At 34.9% G+C, this 18,280-nt stretch overlaps 1 protein-coding gene across 1 annotated transcript in view; it reads left to right on the top strand.

The window, feature by feature from the left end:
* The window catches only part of TTC27 (tetratricopeptide repeat domain 27), a 244,492-nt gene that overhangs the window by 49,692 nt on the left and 176,520 nt on the right, over window positions 1-18,280 (top strand). Inside the window, exon 6 of the mRNA XM_044663689.1 lies at window positions 18,002-18,166. Coding sequence (XP_044519624.1) covers window positions 18,002-18,166 — 165 coding nt within the window. The remainder of the gene's footprint in view (window positions 1-18,001; window positions 18,167-18,280) is intronic.

Raw genomic sequence — 18,280 nt, 5'->3', positions numbered from 1 at the left:
GTTTGAGGCCAGATCTGAATCCCGGGCCTCCCATCTCTAGCCCTGGTTCTCAATTCACTGAGCCATTTAACTGCTCAAGTTACTCTTAAGAGGAAGATTCAGACCATTCACATTTAAAGTATTATAAATTTGATTGATTCTGTCATTCCTGCACCCTGCCCCTCCCCCTCAATTATTGTTTTTTTAATCTCATTTACTGAGAATATAGTTGATTTAAATTTTCTGCAAAAATTTCTATTGCTAAAATAAATGAATAAATGTCCCTTTTTGGTTAAAGATAGAGATTTCATTTTTAGATGATCAATTCCTTTTATTCCCTCTCCCTGACTTTATTTGGAGGGTAGGACTTTTGTTATAATTTCTTGCCATTTAAAACCCCATATTTATGACCTTGAATGTATTTGACTCTTCATATTTTCCTTAATTAAAATATGCTCTTTTATCATAGAAATTAATTTATTTTCTACTGTTTCTTTGTAAATAATCTCCACTGTAATGGAGTCTTCACTGATGATATCTTCTCCTAAGTTCTGAAATTCCTTCCTAACTATGGAAATCTTTGACATCATGGACTTTTAAAAAGAAATTGTTACAAGTTTTATTTTTAGTGTCTTTTTTTTGGTCCCAAATATAACGTTCAGTTTTGAACATGCTGTAATTTTTACTGCTTTTAAGACATATGTGTTTTTGATCAATCCTTCCTCCTTTTATCCTGGGATAATCATTTCTCATTGAAAAATCTGGGAAGATCTGAATGGATACTTTATAATATTTATCATAGTATTGCAGTTTTAGCCTTGGGAAAGTTCCTAGAAGTTACATAATCCAACTTCCTTATTTTAAAACTGAGGATTTGAGGCCTAGAGGAGTTAATTGGCTTGCTCAGTGAGGGGAAGTAAGTCCTCCAAGTCCAAATCCAGTGCTGTTTCTACTATACTCTTTTACTTTCAATTTAATTTTTCTTGGCTTTCTTGACTCATTTACAGTCTTTTCTTTGTCATAATTTTCAAATGTGATAATTTTGTGTCCTTGAAAGTTGAGCTTTGGATTTCTTCATAGTAAGAGTTCAGTGATTTTTTTTCTTTTTGCTAAACAATTCCTGTTGTTCATTTAGAGAATAATTTTGGATTGCTTCTTTTAATATGGTGCCAAGATTTTTTATTTTACTCTGAGGTCTCAGTTTAATGTCTGAACTCCTCAGTTTATCTTCTAAGACTATATTTTATCCTTCATTGTCATTGTTTTTCAAGTTCTATGACAATCTGTTTTTCTGATTTTTTTTCTTGTCATTGATCTTTGCTCAGCTGTATTTTATTTTGCTTTTTTAGTTCTTCCATTGATGTTTTTAATTTTTTTGTGCTGTATTGCATTTTTAAAAGTTTGTTTCTTTTTCTTTACCCTTGCCTATTTTTTGAAATGAATGAAATGTTCCTTTGATATGTTTATTATCCAGTTCTTTTTACCTTTTGGTATTGGTTCTATTACTGATTCAGCTTGTAATTCTGTTGTAATTCTGTCATTTTCTTTTTTAACATTTGAAAACTTCTATTTCTAGTTGGAATTAAAAAAAGTTTATTCATAACCTATCAATGAGCTTTTTAATTCACCTTAGTTTTTTTTAGAAATTTTTTCCTGTTTGTTGAGAAGTAGATAGGTGATATTCTATTTAAGAGGAGATATTTGTCCAATGAAAAATGCAGTAGCTGGGATTCAATCTGGACTCTATCATTATTTTTTGGGAAAATCATGGAGAAAAGATCTTCTGGGCTGGTATTGTGTAAAACTGGTAGTTATTTCTACATATTAAGAACTGCTATCTATTATTTGAATTGTTGCCATCCCATTGAGTTTTTGCTGGAGGTTTGAATCTCCTTCACTTGTCCTCCTACTTTGAAATACTTTTTTTGTTTCATCATGTTTTTTTACAGGACAACCAATCAGATTTCTTAAAAAATGATCTTTTAAAGGCCATTTGCTTTTGATTGTAGATACCTAACATGTTCTTTCAAATTTGCTGACTTCTGATATTGATTTAATATTTCTTATTGAATCATTTAACTTTTGAGCTCTTGACATAATTTTCTTTCTTCTAAGTGGCCACTGCTTTTTTGTTTTCACATGTCTGTAATAAGCCATTGATTTAATTTTCATTATGTTTTCTAATTTCAGTTCAAAGCGTTTAAACTCTGTCAAAAAGCCCTGAATTTCCATTTCAACTCAACTTAATACATGCGCTTGAGGACATCATCTGAAATTTCTCAGGCTTAATTTCCTGATCTTTCAAATGGTGATAATAAGATTTATGTCATTTTTCTCAATGGGTTGATAAGAGGATCAAATGAAATGGTATATAAGATGATATGAAAATCCTACACTGATTTTTAAGTGCCAGTAACTTATCATTTTTGTTCAGTTCTTTTATTAGACCCTCTATCCACTTTTTTTTTTAAACCCTTACCTTCCATCTTGGAGTCAATATTATGTATTGGCTCCAAGGCAGAAGAGTGGTAAGGGCTAGGCAATGGGGGTCAAATGACTTGCCCAGGGTCACACAGCTAGGAAGTGTCTGAGGCCAAATTTGAACCTAGGACCTCCTGTCTCTAGGCCTGGCTTTCAATCCACTGAGCTATCTAGCTGCCCTACCTCTATCCACTTTTGTAATTTGTGGCCACTCAGTTTTCCAGTGTATCAGTGAAAAGAGCCCTGGTGTTAGAGTCTGAGAGATTGGTTTCAGATCTGTTGGCTACCTGGGAGACTTTAGTCAGTCAATAAATGTTTATTAAGTACCTGCTATGTGTCAGACACTATATTAAGCTCTGGAGATACAAAAATGGGCAAAAGACATTCCTTGCTCCTAAGGAGCTCATAGTCTAATGGAGGAGACAATATATGTAAACAAATATGCATAAATAGGCTATATACAGGATAAATAGGGAATAATTAACAGAGAGAAGGCACTAACATTAAAAAGGCAAGTCACTTAACCTTTATGGCCTTGTTTCTTCATCCACAAAATGAAGATATTGGACTAGGTATGATTTCAAAGATTCTCAATCCATATTTCTAGGATATGTGAGCCTATTTTCTCTTGGAGTATTCTGTTGGGATTCTCATAACATGTTTTTTCCCCTGTCATGTTAAGAGTTTTTCTATTCCCCAATTTATCTATTAGTTCTTTCCCCTGGCCCCTCACAGGGCATGATAGACCTTCAACTATTTAAAGATAAATATTTCTCCTAAATCTTTTCTTCTTCAGATTAAATGCCCTATTTCCTTCATTTAGTGTTATAAGGCTTGTACTAGAAACTCTCGTACATTCCGAGTGCCTTCCTCTGGACACTTGCTTTTCATGGATTCTTAACCTTGAATCTGTAAAAGTAGATATATTTAAATGGGTACATAAATGTGTATGAGAAAAATTATATCTTTACTTTTATTAACCTTAAATTGAAGTTTATAATTTCCTTTGTAATTTAAAAATATTATTCTTAGAATGGAGTCTATTAGGCTTTACCAGATTGCTTAAGAGATCTATGGCATAGAAATGGATAAGAACCCCTGCCATAGTTTATCAGTGATATTCCCAATGTGTGTCAGCCTGACCTTAACCATTATTTAATAGTTTCATTGGGACAGAATGAAGAACTGTCAATTAGAGGTCACAGTGAGAGAATCATTGACTTGGAGTCTGGAAGACCTGAGTTTAAATATGCCCTTAAATATTAGTGTTATGACCATAGGCAAGTCACAATTCTGCTATGCCTGCCTCAGTTCCCTTAGTTTGGAAAATTGTGATAGTAATGTCACCTATCCTCCAAGGTTGGTGTCAGGATCAAATGAAATCTAATTTATAAAGTACTTAGCACAGAGCATGCCACATGCTAGGTGCTATATAAATATTAATTATTACTGTAGAAGTAAAGAGGACTTAATAGAAGGAATTTTGTTGATTATGATATTCTCTTTTCTTCTGCAACTACCACCAATAAAATGAAGGTAGATTAAAGTTTAGTAATATGTACATATGTAGAATTTTAAAAAAGACTTTTAATGATCACCCTAGTGCAAATATTAATAATATGGAAATAGGTCTTGATCAATGACACAAGTAAAACCCAGTGGAATTATTCATTGGCTACAGGAGGAGGGTGGGAGGAGAGAGGGAAAGAACATGAATCATGTAACCATGGGAAAATACTCTAAATTAATTAAATAAATAAACTTAAAAATTCTTTAAAAATGTCTTGTTATGAACAAAAGATAATTTATTTTGAGCATAAAATAAACTTGGCACTTTAGTTGCAAAACCATGTTGTGTGCTATTTCCTAGATGACCTCTTTTCCTTCCCTTCTGTGTATTTTTTTTTTGTTTTTTGTTATACCCTTATCTTCCATCTAGGAATTAATAATGTGTATTTGTTCCAAGGCAATATAGTTTTAATGGGCAATGGGGGGGGTAAGTGGTTTGCCCAGTGTCACACAGCCAGGAAGTATCTGAAGTCAACTTTGAACCCAAAATCTCCCCTCTCATTCTGGTTTTCTATCCACTGAACCACCTAACTGCGTCCTCTATGTATTTTTACAATACAGTGTGCAGGGAGGACTGATACCTCTGCTCTGAGGGCTTGCTGAGCCCTTTACATGGCTGATATCAACTCATCATGTCTATCTGTCACCCACCTCAAACCTGTAGAGGAGTTAGGGCCATGTCTACCCCAAGCACGTGAAGACTTCCCTTGGTGAATGAGTCTATGAGAACAATTCATTCTAACAGCCATCAGGGAGACTGAAGCAGGCACTGTGTAGTACTTAGAGCTCAGTTAGACACTGAAGATGCCATGGTCACCCATAGCGTCTCAGGCTCAAACTATCTTGGCTTTTGTCCTGCCACTGGACTTTGATGGTTCTGAGAGAGAGAGTAAGGCTGATGACTTTGTGCAATTCTGCCTCACTTATATCCAGCTCAGAGGCAAGGCAAGGGATCACTCTTGCAATGTCATTGGACCTCTTTGAAAATGGATGAATAGCAACAAAAACAATAAAAAATTAGTTTGATATTTGTTGTAGTTGTGTTGCTATTCCTGTTTTCTCCTTTTTTACCTGCTAATAGGTATGCCTTCCCCTGCTGAGCCCTCCCATCTAACTAATAAGCATAGTAAAAGCAAAATAAATTCATGCACTGGTCTTGTTACCAAAAGTATGCCTCATTCTACATCTTTAGACCTTTCTATCTTTGTTGAGAGATGGGAAGCTTATTTGATCATTGGTTGATTATTTCATTGATCAGAATCCCTTACGTCTCTCAAAATTATTTTTCTTTACAATGTCATAGCCTTAGAACAGTTGTTTGTCTGATTCTCACTTTACTTTTTATCAATTCATACAAATTCTTTAACTTTTTTCTGAATCTGCCATTTCTTAGGGGACAGTATAATGTGTCCCATTATCTTCATATGTCATAATATACTCAGCAATTCCCCAACTGATGGGTGCTCTTAGTTTCTAATTCTTTCCTATAACAAAAATGCTTCTATGAATATTTTTGTGAGCATTGGTCCTTTCCCTTTTTTATTTCTTGTGATATCACTTGTGAAAGAGTTTGGACAATTTAATCACTTTTTTGATATTCAGAATTGCTGAAGCAACTGGGTACCACCAGTCCATTAGGTGTTTCTGTTTTGATCTTTTTTTGGGGTTATCCTGGCCAGTCTGATAGTTATGAGGTGAAACCTCTTGTTATTAATGTGAATTTCTCTTGTTATTAGTGATTTGAAATATTTTACAAGTCGTTTTTGATAGCTTTTTATCTTCTTTTGAGAACTGCCTGTTCATATCCTGTGATCATTTATCTGTTGACAAATAGTTCATTTCATAGACTTTTGTATACGGTAGGAATCTTAGAAAACTTATTCTGCCCATTCCTCCACTCCTCTCAGATCCCTCATCTCATTTTACAAGTGAGAACATTGAGGCCTCTAGAGTTTTACTTCATTGATTTTATATAAAATAGGCATAAATAGCGATTATTTGTTTTGTTGAAAGGAATAGCCAGGTTGATGGGATAGCAGATCTATTGTTATTTTGGGATATAATAAATTACATGTTTTAGAAAAGCCACTGTAGAAATTAAATTTCCCTGCCCATCTTTGCTGGAATAATGGGATATTTATTTGATCAGTGATTCTTGTTTCTTAGAATGTGAGAAGGCTTTCTTTACCCCCTTGTGCCATTCATGCTTCCTTCTCCTAGCAGCTGTGGCCTTTGTCAATGTTTGGGTAAAAGAAACAGCTGTAAGGAATTCCTCTGTATCAAAGCTTGTGGATTTTTTTGCCCTAATTCCTTAGGGAATTTATTTTTCATGTCCTCTTACTGCCATTAGAAACAAATTGTGGCATATATGGAAGAAGGAATGAACCTCTTTATTTTGGGAGAGAATCCCTCTCCATCTGATATTTTGTGAATGCATGATTGTTGTATGACAAATGATCTGCAACATTGTTATCAGTCTTTTGTATTAATGTGGCAAAATGTTGCCCAATCTTTCATGGAAGGATGTGATTTGTAGCTTGTAGGGAATCTAGAAATAGGACAGAGAAGGACTTGTTGTTTCCCTTCTCCATATATTCTCTTCAAGAGTTTACTTGAATATAAATTATAGCAAACTTTAAACGTTCTCTAGGGGTGAGGAGGGTATCATTTATTGGTGACCATGAATATGGCTTAAGAATGTGGAAATAGCACTTAGGGAAATTGGGGAGGGCAGCTGGCTATAGACCAGGTATCCACAGAAGAAATCTGTGTGGGAGATGATAGGACTTGGAAACCATTCAAGGAATGAATTGTTAAGCTATCTTAAATGAAGGGAGGAGCCAGGCAGTTGGGTAAAAAAGGGGGAAAATAGTGATTGAAGACATTTGATGTGGGGAAGAAGCCTTCTGACAATTGGACTTTCTCAATTGGAATGACTGAACACTTTCTTTGAAGACCATAGCAAAATAAAGCTAATAAATCAGGGAACACAAGTAAAAATTACTGACCTAAAAGAAGTCTTAATAATGATACCTTGAATGAGTTGATTAAAGAATGCATCATTGAAACAATAATTGTGAAAGAGCATAACAATGAAACAACATAGCGAAATTTGTGGAAAGTGGCTAACGTGGCCTTTGAGGGGAAAATTATGTCCCAGAGAACATTAACAAAGAGAAAAAAGAAAGGATTAATGACCTGAACATGCAGTTATAAAAAAAATTTAAAAAATCAATCTGAAGTAGTATATTAAATCAGGAAGATGCAAGTGTGAATCCTGCCTCAGATTCTAATTGGCTATATAGCAAGTCACTTCACCTATGTTTGCCTCAGTTTCATCATTTGTAAAGTGAGGATAATAGTAGCACCCACCTACCTCACAGTGTTTCTGTGAACATCAATTGAAATAATATATGTAAAGTGCTTTGCAAACCTTAATGTTTGGCATTTACAGCCTTTCACAGTCTGGCTCCAGCTTATTCCAACCCCTCTCCCCCATCAGAAAACATTTATTAGATGCCTTCTATTCACAAGACATGGTACTAAGAGTTGTTAAGAGCTGCAGATAAAAAGATAACAGCTCTTACAAATTTCATGGAATCCCATTTGGATAATATCAGAAGAGTCATCTAATTCAGGCTCCAACTCCATCCAGTGTCGATCTACCTTTTATTTAAAGAACTCTGTGGAGGAAGATCACTTCCCAAGATATTTTTCCAAGATTTTCTGTTTGCACTCTCCTGTTTCCCCAACAGTTGTTTCTTTCCTCCAGAGTACTAGCTTCCTACAAATCCATTCATCTGAAACTTTCTGAGAAACACTAGCCTTTTTCTTCTTCAATGTTATTATTCTTTCTATTATACATGTTCTCTTCATTAATAGCTGGTTCCTCAGTTTTACCTAAGAAATTTCTCCTTTCTCAGATTTCAGCTTTTCTTTCATTCAATCTTTGCTGATCACAATCTCTTTGACCATTGCTTCTCTTCCCTTCCACTTCTGCTCCTATTTCCCCTATTTATCATAATTCCAAAGGCCCCTTTGACTTTTCAGAGATTATCAAAAAATTTTATTAATATAAATAGATGCATATCACTTACTGGGGTTTGGAACGGCATTTTATTTAATGGAGACCTCACTTTATCCTTGATAGTGAACCATATAATAATATTTGATATTTAGATTTATACTACTAGTAATGTATTTATATAACTATTTGATTTTTACAGAACATGTTCTTCCTCAAGCACTTTCTTTCCTATTTTTTGAAGTACCCTACTACATCCACAATCTCCAAAGAACAGAGTTTTAGAATTAGAAAGGACCATGGCAAATTACTTAACAACTCTTCTGTAGGATGAATGAGTTAGAGGACTTCTAAGATCTTTTTCAACTGTAAATCCTATGATCTTATCTTATGGTTCAACACTCATCTTACAAATGGGAAAATTGAATCTTAGGATAACTTTTCCAAGGTCATACAGTGATAGTAAATCTCCTAACTTTAGCAGTAAGATTGTATCTGTGTTAAAATACATTTTGCTTTTTGGTCTATTGTGTATACTAAAAGCATAAGAAAATTTAAACATCTCAGACAGTCCAGGATACAAGGAGAGACTGTTGATTCCCAGTCTAGTGATCTAGGATTAAACAAAAAAACAGAAGTACAAAATTTTGCAAACATTAGAGCACCATATAAATGTTATTACTAGTATCGTCTTTACATATTTTATTTTACCCATGAGTTGTCAGATTTTTCTAAAAAAACATATGCCTTGTGGCATATTTCTGAAGTAATGATGAAAAGTTCCTAGCCTAATCATCATTACTTAAAAGTGTAGCCTATTTTTTTCCGTTTAAACTTTAACTTTTAAAACAATTTCTTGTAGAAAATGTGAATTATTTACTGTGCAAATCAGTCAGTAACATTTATTAACCAATGACTGTGTGCCAGGCACTCTACTAAGTGAAGGGACTACAAACATCTGAGAAGAGAAAGACAGTTCCTGCCCTCAAGGAGCTTACAGTGTAAGTGTAGGCATTCCTTTTTGTTGGTTGGCTTCACCAATCATTTGTTAACAATGTGTTTGCTATATGTAAGGCACTGCACTTGTCATTGCAGGCACAAAGATTGATATACCACAGGCTGAACTTTTAAAGCTTTTAGTATTATGATAGGAGTGACTTAAATAGCCCTGGATTGCATTCTCTCTCTTTACTTCTTGGAATCATTTGCTTTTTTTAAAGACAGCTCAAGTCCTGCCTCTTCAATGAAGCCTTTCTTGATTTTCTCCCAGTTACTAATGTGCTCCCCTCCTGAAAAAAACAAAAACAAAAAACTACCTTGAATTTCTATTACATATGTTTGATTTGGAATCCTATCCTCATGAAGTATTAAAATATTTCTATTGTTAAAGCTTCCAGTTAGTATGAGGCTCTCAGTTGTATTTGGACAGCTGGCAGTAAAAATTTTAGTTATTCCTAATGTATTGCAATAGCTGATGTTTAAAATCTTTATATACCTACTAAACTTAGTTGAGGCAGTACTATTTTATGGTGGAGATTTGGAGTTAGGACCTGGGTTTGACTACCAGCCCTTCCAATCATTACCTCTTTGACTTGGAGCAAAATACCTTAGCTTGGTTTCCTTATGTGTAAAATGAGAAATTTATTATTATATTTAAACCCTTACCTTCTGTCTGAGAGTTATTACTCTATCAGTTCTAAGGCAGAAGGGTAGCAAGGGCTAGGCAATTGGGTGCTGTGACTTGCCCAGGGTCACAAAGCTAAGAAGTTTCTGAGGCTAGATTTGAAGCCAGGTCCTTCTGACTCCAGGCCTGGCTAGCTGCCCCAAAGTGAGGAATTTTTACTGAATAGACAGATATAACATTCCTTAAGTACTTACTATATGCTAGTCACTGTGTTAAATGCTGAGAATATTAAAAAAGCAAAAAGAAACCCTATTCTTGCCTTAAAGAGCATACATTATAATGGAGTAAGAACACATAAAAGGAGGTTAAATAGTGTATGTGTAGAGGGATGTAATGTTCTTGCATGAAGGCAAGGAATCATCATTGTAGCCAGGAAAGGAGTGAGTATGACTGCTTTGGGCGCTTCCTCCAATGCAGTTTCCAGAGAGGAATTTACTTATTATTAGAGAGGCAGAGACATCTTCCAGGAGGAGAAAACCAGGGGATAGAGGGAGAAAATTCTGGAGAGGCTGGAGTGGAGGTGGCAGAGAATTTTTACAGACCATTCTTGTCTAAAATTATGTATCACTGAGTTTATGAAGTAATACAAATTAAATATTTTATTTTTTAAGTAGTGTATGCACACATGCTTTTTCTTTTTTTCTTTTTCCAAAACTCATTCATCCATTTATTTATTTATTTGCTCATCCATTCATTCATTATTTATTTTTTAATTTAAGGCTGATTTCCATGGTTACATGATTCATGTTCTTTCCCTCACCTTCCTCCTTCTCCCTCCCATAGCCAATGAGCAATTTCACTAGGTTTTATATGTATCACTGATCAAGACCCTTTTCCATATTATTAATATTTGCAACAGTGATCATTTAGAGTCTACATCCTCAGTCATGTCTCCATTGAACCATGTGATCAATTATGTTTTTCTTCTGTGTTTCTACTTCTACAGTTCTTCCTCTGAATGTGGGTAGCATTCTTTCTCATTAGTCCCTCAGAACTGTCCTGGATCATTGCATTGATGTTAGTAGAGAATTGATTGTACCACAGTGTATCAGTCTCTGTATAAGGTTCTCTTGGTTTTGCTCCTTTCACTCTGCATCAATTCCTGGAGGTGGTTCCATTTCACATTTCACATTTCTTCTAGTTCATCATTCCTTTCAGCACAATAATATTTCATCACCAACAGATACCACAATTTGTTCAGCCATTCCCCAATCAAAAGGCATCACCTCATTTCCCAATTTTTTTCCCCACCACAAAGAGCTCAGCTATGAATATTTTTGTACAAGTATTTTTTCCTTATTATCTCTTTGGGGTATAAACCCAGCAGTGGTATGGCTGGATAAAGGGCAGGCAGTCTTTTAAAGCCCTTTGGGCATAGTTCCAAATTGCCCTCCAGAATGGTTGGACCAATTCACAACTCCACCAGCAGTGTATTAGTGTTCCAATTTTGCCACACCCCCTCCAGCATTTATTACTTTCCTTTACTGTCAAATTAGCCAATCTGCTAGGTGTGAGGTGGTACCTCAGAGTTGTTTTGTTTTACATTTCTCTAATTATAAGAGATTTAGAACACTTTTTCATGTTCTTATTGATAGTTTTGATTTCTTTATCTGAAAATTGCCTATTCATGTCCTTTGCCCATTTATCAATTGGGGAATGGCTTGTTTTTTTGTATAATTGATTTGTCTCCTTATAAATGTGAGAAATTAGATCTTTGTCAAAGAGTTTTTTGTTATAAGGATTTTTTCCCAATTTGTTGCTTCCCTTCTAATTTTGGTTACATTGGTTTTGTTTGTATAAAACCTTTTTAATTTAATGTAATCAAAATTATTCATTTTATATCTTGTAATGTTCTCTATCTCTGACTTGGTCTTAAATTCTTTCCTTTCCCACAGATCTGACAGGTACACTATTCTATGTTCACCTAATTTAATTATAATTTCCCTCTTTATATTTAAATCATTTATCAATTTTGAATTTATCTTGAAATAAGGTATGAGATGTTGATATAGACCTAATTTTTCCCATCCTGTTTTCCGATTTTCAGAGCTGTTTTTGTTAAATAGTTGGATTTTGTCCCAAAAGCTGGGATCTTTGGGTTTATCATACACTGTCTTGCTGAGGACATTTACCCAAGTCTATTCCATTGATCCTCCCTCCTGTCTCTTAGCCAGTACCATATTGTTTTGATGACCACTGCTTTATAGTACAGTTTAATATCCAGCACTGCTCGGGCCCACCATCGTTCATATTTTTTTTTCATCAGTTCCCTTGATATTCTTGATCTTTTGTTCTTCCAAATGAACTCTGTTATAATTTTTTCTAAATCAGTAAAAAAGTTTCTTGGTATTTTGATAGGTATGGCACTAAATAAATAAATTAGTTTGGGTAGGATTGTCATTTTTATATTAGCTCATCCTACCTATGAGCAATTCATATTTTTCCAATTATTTAGATCTAGTTTTAATTTAATTTAATGTGGAAAGTATTTTATAATTGTGTTCATATAATTCCTGTGTTTGTCTTGGCAAATAGTTTCCTAAATATTTTATATTGTCTAGTGTGATTTTAAATGGAATTTCTCTTTCTAACTCTTGCTGCTGGGTTGCATGCTTTTTCTGATAAGAAGAGTCTCTTTTATTACTTAGTTTTGGAGTATCAGTTTCAAATTTGTAGTCTTGCTGATGTCCCAATTTATTATATAATCTTGATTAGATCATTTAACTCTCCTCAAATTGAAATATTCATAATATCTTATTCAAAAATGATTACTGTGGCTTAAATTTATATAATACTTATAGTTTACAAAATATTTTGACATATACATTTATAGAGAGGTAGGCTAATAGTGCATATATTATTCCTATTTTATAGATAAAACTTGGAGAAATTAAACAACTTGCCCAAATTAACTCAGCCTCCTAATTTTGGTGCTAGAATTGGAACAGAGAGCTTATGTGTCCAAATTGAGGGCACTTTCTATCATATTACATTGCTACCCCAAATCAGAAACACATGGCTGTTAATAAAACATTTCTATAAATGAAGAAAGATTGTTTCATATTTCCTGCTTTCTGTTGTTTTACATATTTAGTTTTTGTATTGGTATTTATATTTAGTTGAACAAGACCCAGCTTTCAATTTGGATATAAAGCTGTATAACATAATAGATTTGTTTCCCAGTCAACACTGAAACAAATATAGATAGTGCCAAAGAGTATCAAATTGTTTCTTAACAAAATCATGTCAGAATTATTAAAATATAAATTTAAAACTTTCAGCTATATATAAAACTCTGCTTCCAAAATTGAAATGCTGAAATTTAGATTTAGATGTTATAATATGCTGGTTGATTTAAGTGGAGCTAAATAATTTACATATCCAAGAGATGTTAATTTATCAAGTCCTTGTCTTCATATTTTCAGGCTCTTACTGTATATGTCATGGCATCCTGCCAGATTGCTTCCTTCAGCAGAATCCAATTAATGTAGCCGTCATTCATTTCATCAGTGAATATTAGGAATGTGTGTTGTTCCCACCATCCCCATTAGGATTTAAAGAAAGGATGGTTAAAAAACCCTGTATTGTTTAAAAAGGACAAAAGAAAATGAAAAGTCTACTTGAACATTTTCTACAAGCATTCATCAAACTTCTTATTAAATTATTCGTCCTTAATTTAACAAAAATCATGGCCTAATTAGATTTCATCTTAATTCATCAGAATTTGCTTTTAAGAAACCTTTTCTATTGAATAACATTGTCCAACTGTTGTGAAGAGTGTGCATGCTGCAGTTTCTCCAAGTTGTACATTATAATTTCATCCCAAGTTTTTCTTTAGAAGCCCTGAAGCCCTTTATTGTTTGACTTTTATTTCCTGAATGGCTTATGCTATTAAAATGAGCTAACTTTTACTTTACTTCTTTACAACTCTTATTTGTTTTATCATTTTATCAGAAAGGAAGGGACTTCTCCAACATGTGGAAAATTTTGGCCTTTTAATGTCAGGCTAAAATTTCAGAACCCAGTTATACATTTGTTTTATTATATGTAATTAGCTGCAGAGGAAAATTCAATATAAGGCAGGTTTCCCTTTATGAGGATCTCTTTATGAATTGCTTTTGGTCTATCATAAGTACTTTCCTCCAGTACTTGAAATTGTCAGAAAGATTCAGAATATTCTTTCTTCTCCATTTTCCTGTCTTATACTGAAGCAGAAATATCCAGCAATAAAAACAAAGAAAGCACAGAGGAAAGCAAGCATGGTCAGTAGTAAAACAGAAACCCAGACCACTGGATTTGGAGTCAGAGGACCTGGGTTTTCAATCCTGGCTCTGCTATTTACTGTAGATCTTAAGGCAAATCATTTAATTTCTTATATAGAAACTGAGTGTGTTGGACTAGATGATTTCCAAAGTCTCCTCCAGATCTAAACCTGTGATCCAAAGTCTGACTGCCTCTTTGCTTAAATTTATAAACATTTCTGAAGTACCTTTGTGCCAAATATTGTGCTAAGTGCTGGGGGTATAGAGAAAAGTAAAAATAGTCTCTGCTTTCAAGGAGATCATAGGCTAATAAGAATACATATATAAGCATAACAGTACTCATTTTGAGTCACCACTGCTACTCTAATGAAAGTCAAGTTTCTTTAGTTTGGGTAATTCTTCAGGCCAGTTTACTCTTCCCAAGCCATTCTTGTTCATGCTTTTCCTTAAGTTCACAATAGAGTATCTCCCACGAGCTTGGGTAGGTTGGTTGGTTGGTGGGGTCTTCTTGACCTTACAAATTATAGACATAACTGGACCACTAGGACTTGCATCATTTTTTTCTTTTATTCTCAGAATGTAACTGGCTTGCCCTCTTTTAGTTGCACGGGACTTCAATCTTTTATGCCATTTATCTCATGCAAACTCTCATTCTTAATATAAAATCATAGGAACATAGATTTAGAGCTGGAGGAGAACTTTAGAGGACATTGAATCCAAATCCTTCATTTTACAGAGGAGGAAACTGAGGCATAAATGCCAGAATCAGCTTATGCCTGAGATTGATGTCTCATGTTACCTAATAATAATAGTAAAAATAGCTAGCATTTATTACACTGCCTACCTACTATGTGCCAGACACTGTGCTAAGTGCTTTAGGGATATTATCTTATTTGATCCTCAAAGCAATTCTGGGAAGTAGATGCTGTTATTATCTCCATTTTATAGCTGAGGAAACAGCAAGCAGAAATGGAGTATCAAGGTCACAGCTAGTGTCTGAGGACAGATTCAAACTTAGGTCTTCCTAACTCCAGAGCTCTCTCTACAGTGCCACTTGCCTGCTCTGGCTTATGACTTTCCTCCCCTCCGCTCTTTTTAGCAGAATAAATCAGAGGTCATCTCTGCTATTAAAATCCCATGAAACTCTTCAAGACCTCCTTGAGCTAAAATTTTCCTTCATCACCTGGAATTTATTTTCTACTTCTCCAGGTAACATCTTTTCTTTGGAACTCCTGCCCTGGAGCAGAGCTTTCCTGGTTGGTGTGTACATAAAGAAGGCACCTCACTTAGCTCCAGGACAGACCAGACTGTGTTTCACATTCTATCTGGTCATCCACCTTGGCTATTTTTCTTGCCATCTGCCCTGATGTATATGTTTTCTCAAACTTATGCACATTTTCCTACAACCTTCATTTCCTACTTTGAGCTCTAGGAACCTGGTTCAGATTGATACTACCACTGTTTCTGGAAAAGTCTTCTCATTTGACTCCACTGGGATTCTATTTATCATCCCTATGACACCCTTCCATGGACACCACTCCCCTTATATGTATTGTCTTCTATTTGTTTTTTGTTTTTCCCCTTAAAACTCCTATCTTTTTTCTTAGAATCAATACTGAGTAATGATTCCAAGGCAGGGAAGGGCAACAAGGTTTAGGCAGTGGGGGTTAAATGATTTTCCCAGGGTGACATAGCTGGGACATGTCTGAGGCTAGATTAGAACCCAAGACCTTCCTGCCTCTAGGCCTGTCTCTCTAACTCCTAGCTGCTCCATTGCCTTCTATTTGAACATAAGCTTCTTAAGGGCAGAGACTGTCTGGCATTTGCATTTGTTTCCTAGCTAACTTGTTATATAGTAGTACATGCTTAATAAATTCTTTTCATGTCATTCATATTTGTTCATTAAAGTATTCACTCAAGCCTTTGTCTTTTGCAAATCTAAACCCTATTTATACTTCCTTCCCTTGTTAGACATAAGAAAAATATTTAAGTTACTTGGGGGGAAGGGATCCATGTTTATATTTCTTTGTATCATCCAGTGTTTTGTGTGTAGTGATCACTCAAATATTTGACTGTTTAAAAGATTACTTTGTTCATATTGGAATTACTTACAATAATTTATTATTCATTTCACTTAAAAAATAGACCCAAATACATACATTTATAACTATTTTATTTACCTAGGATTTTCTACATGTAATATATATGTATATATGCACATATTAATTATTCCTCTGTACCCACCAAGGACGGTCCCAAGCCCGGCTGAAAAAGGAGGAGGGTTGGGCGCGAGGCTAGCAACCTCACCCCGTAAAAATCTCACTTGCTACAGAAACTGCAACCTCATTAAACCAACAAAACCAACGATCGCCTAGTCTGGAAGATTGCTCTCCAACAGAGTCCATGATGCGTGCTGGCGAAAGCCAACAAACTCCAGGTCTTTGTTGACGGGTGCCTGCGTTACATCTTGGACATCGGATGGCCTGAGGGGATCTCCAATGCCAGACTCTGGGGGGGAACAGTTCGGTGTCCCATCAGTCAGGACGCTATGAAAATCAGAGGAGAGCGTTGCCGGTCAGGCACTGAGCTGGGGCCCACTAGGGAGGAGGAGGGTCGGGGGGGGCCAAAGCAGGCCTGGTGGAGATATGCCGAGAACGAGACAGGGACCGTCGGAGTGACATGGGCCCAGTTGGGGGAAGTTTCCCAGAACAGAGTCCGTTGGCGTGAGATGGTTGTGGCCCTATGCTCCTCTGGGAGTCAATAGGAATAATAATAATAATAATAATAATACCCACTTTTTTCATCTTTGTTATACTTTTTTTATATACACTTGTATTTAGGGTACACATAATTCTTATTCATACTTTTTTGCTTTTTTTTCTTTATATGTCTTTCCAAGTTTCTTTATTTTCTTCATATTTATAATTTAAAACTTAAAAAAATTTTCCCCTGATTACATGTAAAAATAAATTTTAACATTTGTTTAACATTGTGAGTTCTAAATTCTCTTTTTCTCTCTCCCTTTTCTCTTCCCTATGATAGTAAGCAATCTGATATAGATTATACATGTGCAATCATGTAAAACATTTCTATATTAGTCATTTCGTGGAGGAAAATTCACCCCAAAAAGAAGAAAAATTAAAGATAGTATGTTTTAAACTGCATTCATACTCAATCAGTTCTTTCTCAGGAGGTAGATTTTTTTTCATGATTTTTTGTTTTTTTTTTACTGCTGAGAAGTCATTCATAGTTGTTCATCATATGATATTGCTTGTACTGCGTTCAGTGGTCTCCTGGTTTGGCTTACTTTACTCTGCCTCAGTTCATGTCAGTCTTCCCAGGTTTTTTGAAGCCCTCTTGTTCATAATTTCTTTTAGCAAAATAGTGTTCAGTTACAATCATATACCGCATTTTGTTCCTCAGCCTTGGATCCTTGAATGAAGGAATGTGCAGGTAGTGGTAGCATACTTTGGCACTATAACTGTCTTTGTAAAGCCAGATCCTGGAGGAGACAGAGGAGAAAGCTATAATAATTAAAGTTACTATAATTTTCTCTCCTTCATCTTTGATTAAGGACAGCAGCTGATACTTTGTCTCTTTAGAATTTTCTGTCTTGCTGGGGATGGGGGTGGATGGGTAAGAGGAAAAGCTTTTGCCCATGGCTGGGGTAGTTCTGCCTCTGGTCTTATAGTGAGAAGTGGATAGCAAGAAGTAGTGATACCAATAATAAACTATAACTAGTAGGGGTTAGAGTGTATCTAATTTTTTTTTTTGCTAGTGTCTCTGGCATGTATTAGGAGCATAATAAGTTGTTGATTTGTTGATTTGAAGCTATAGCAGCAGCTGGATCCCTTGTTATCAACTCTTGTAGTTGTCTTGCCTTTCATTCTGGCTGCAGTTCTACAGCTTTTTTTGGTGATTGATGATAGGTTTTCTTGTCTTTGTGACTACAGTTCTTTCTTTGCAGAAGATAACTTCTTAATATTTTCTCTTGTCTTACAGTGATGAAGCTAGAGAATCTATTGGCCAAGGAGACATGTGGATACCTGAATGTTCAGTTCCATCTTGAATGTGCACATACATATTTGTATTATTATGAATATGCAAAAGCAAAAGATCAGTTCAATATTGCCAAAGACATAACTGAACTGAAAATTAATTTGACAGGTAAAAATATATTTTTCTTCATTGTAGAAAATCTATAACCAATTTATATATTCAAGTTTTAAAATTAAGGTTAATATATCTTTGTTTAATGGTTGCTGAGTACATTAGCATATA

Source organism: Gracilinanus agilis, chromosome 2, assembly GCF_016433145.1.
Source record: "Gracilinanus agilis isolate LMUSP501 chromosome 2, AgileGrace, whole genome shotgun sequence".
NCBI classification, from domain to species: domain Eukaryota; kingdom Metazoa; phylum Chordata; class Mammalia; order Didelphimorphia; family Didelphidae; genus Gracilinanus; species Gracilinanus agilis.
Note: the sequence above shows the minus strand (reverse complement) of the source record. Positions and strands in the feature narration are given on the sequence as shown.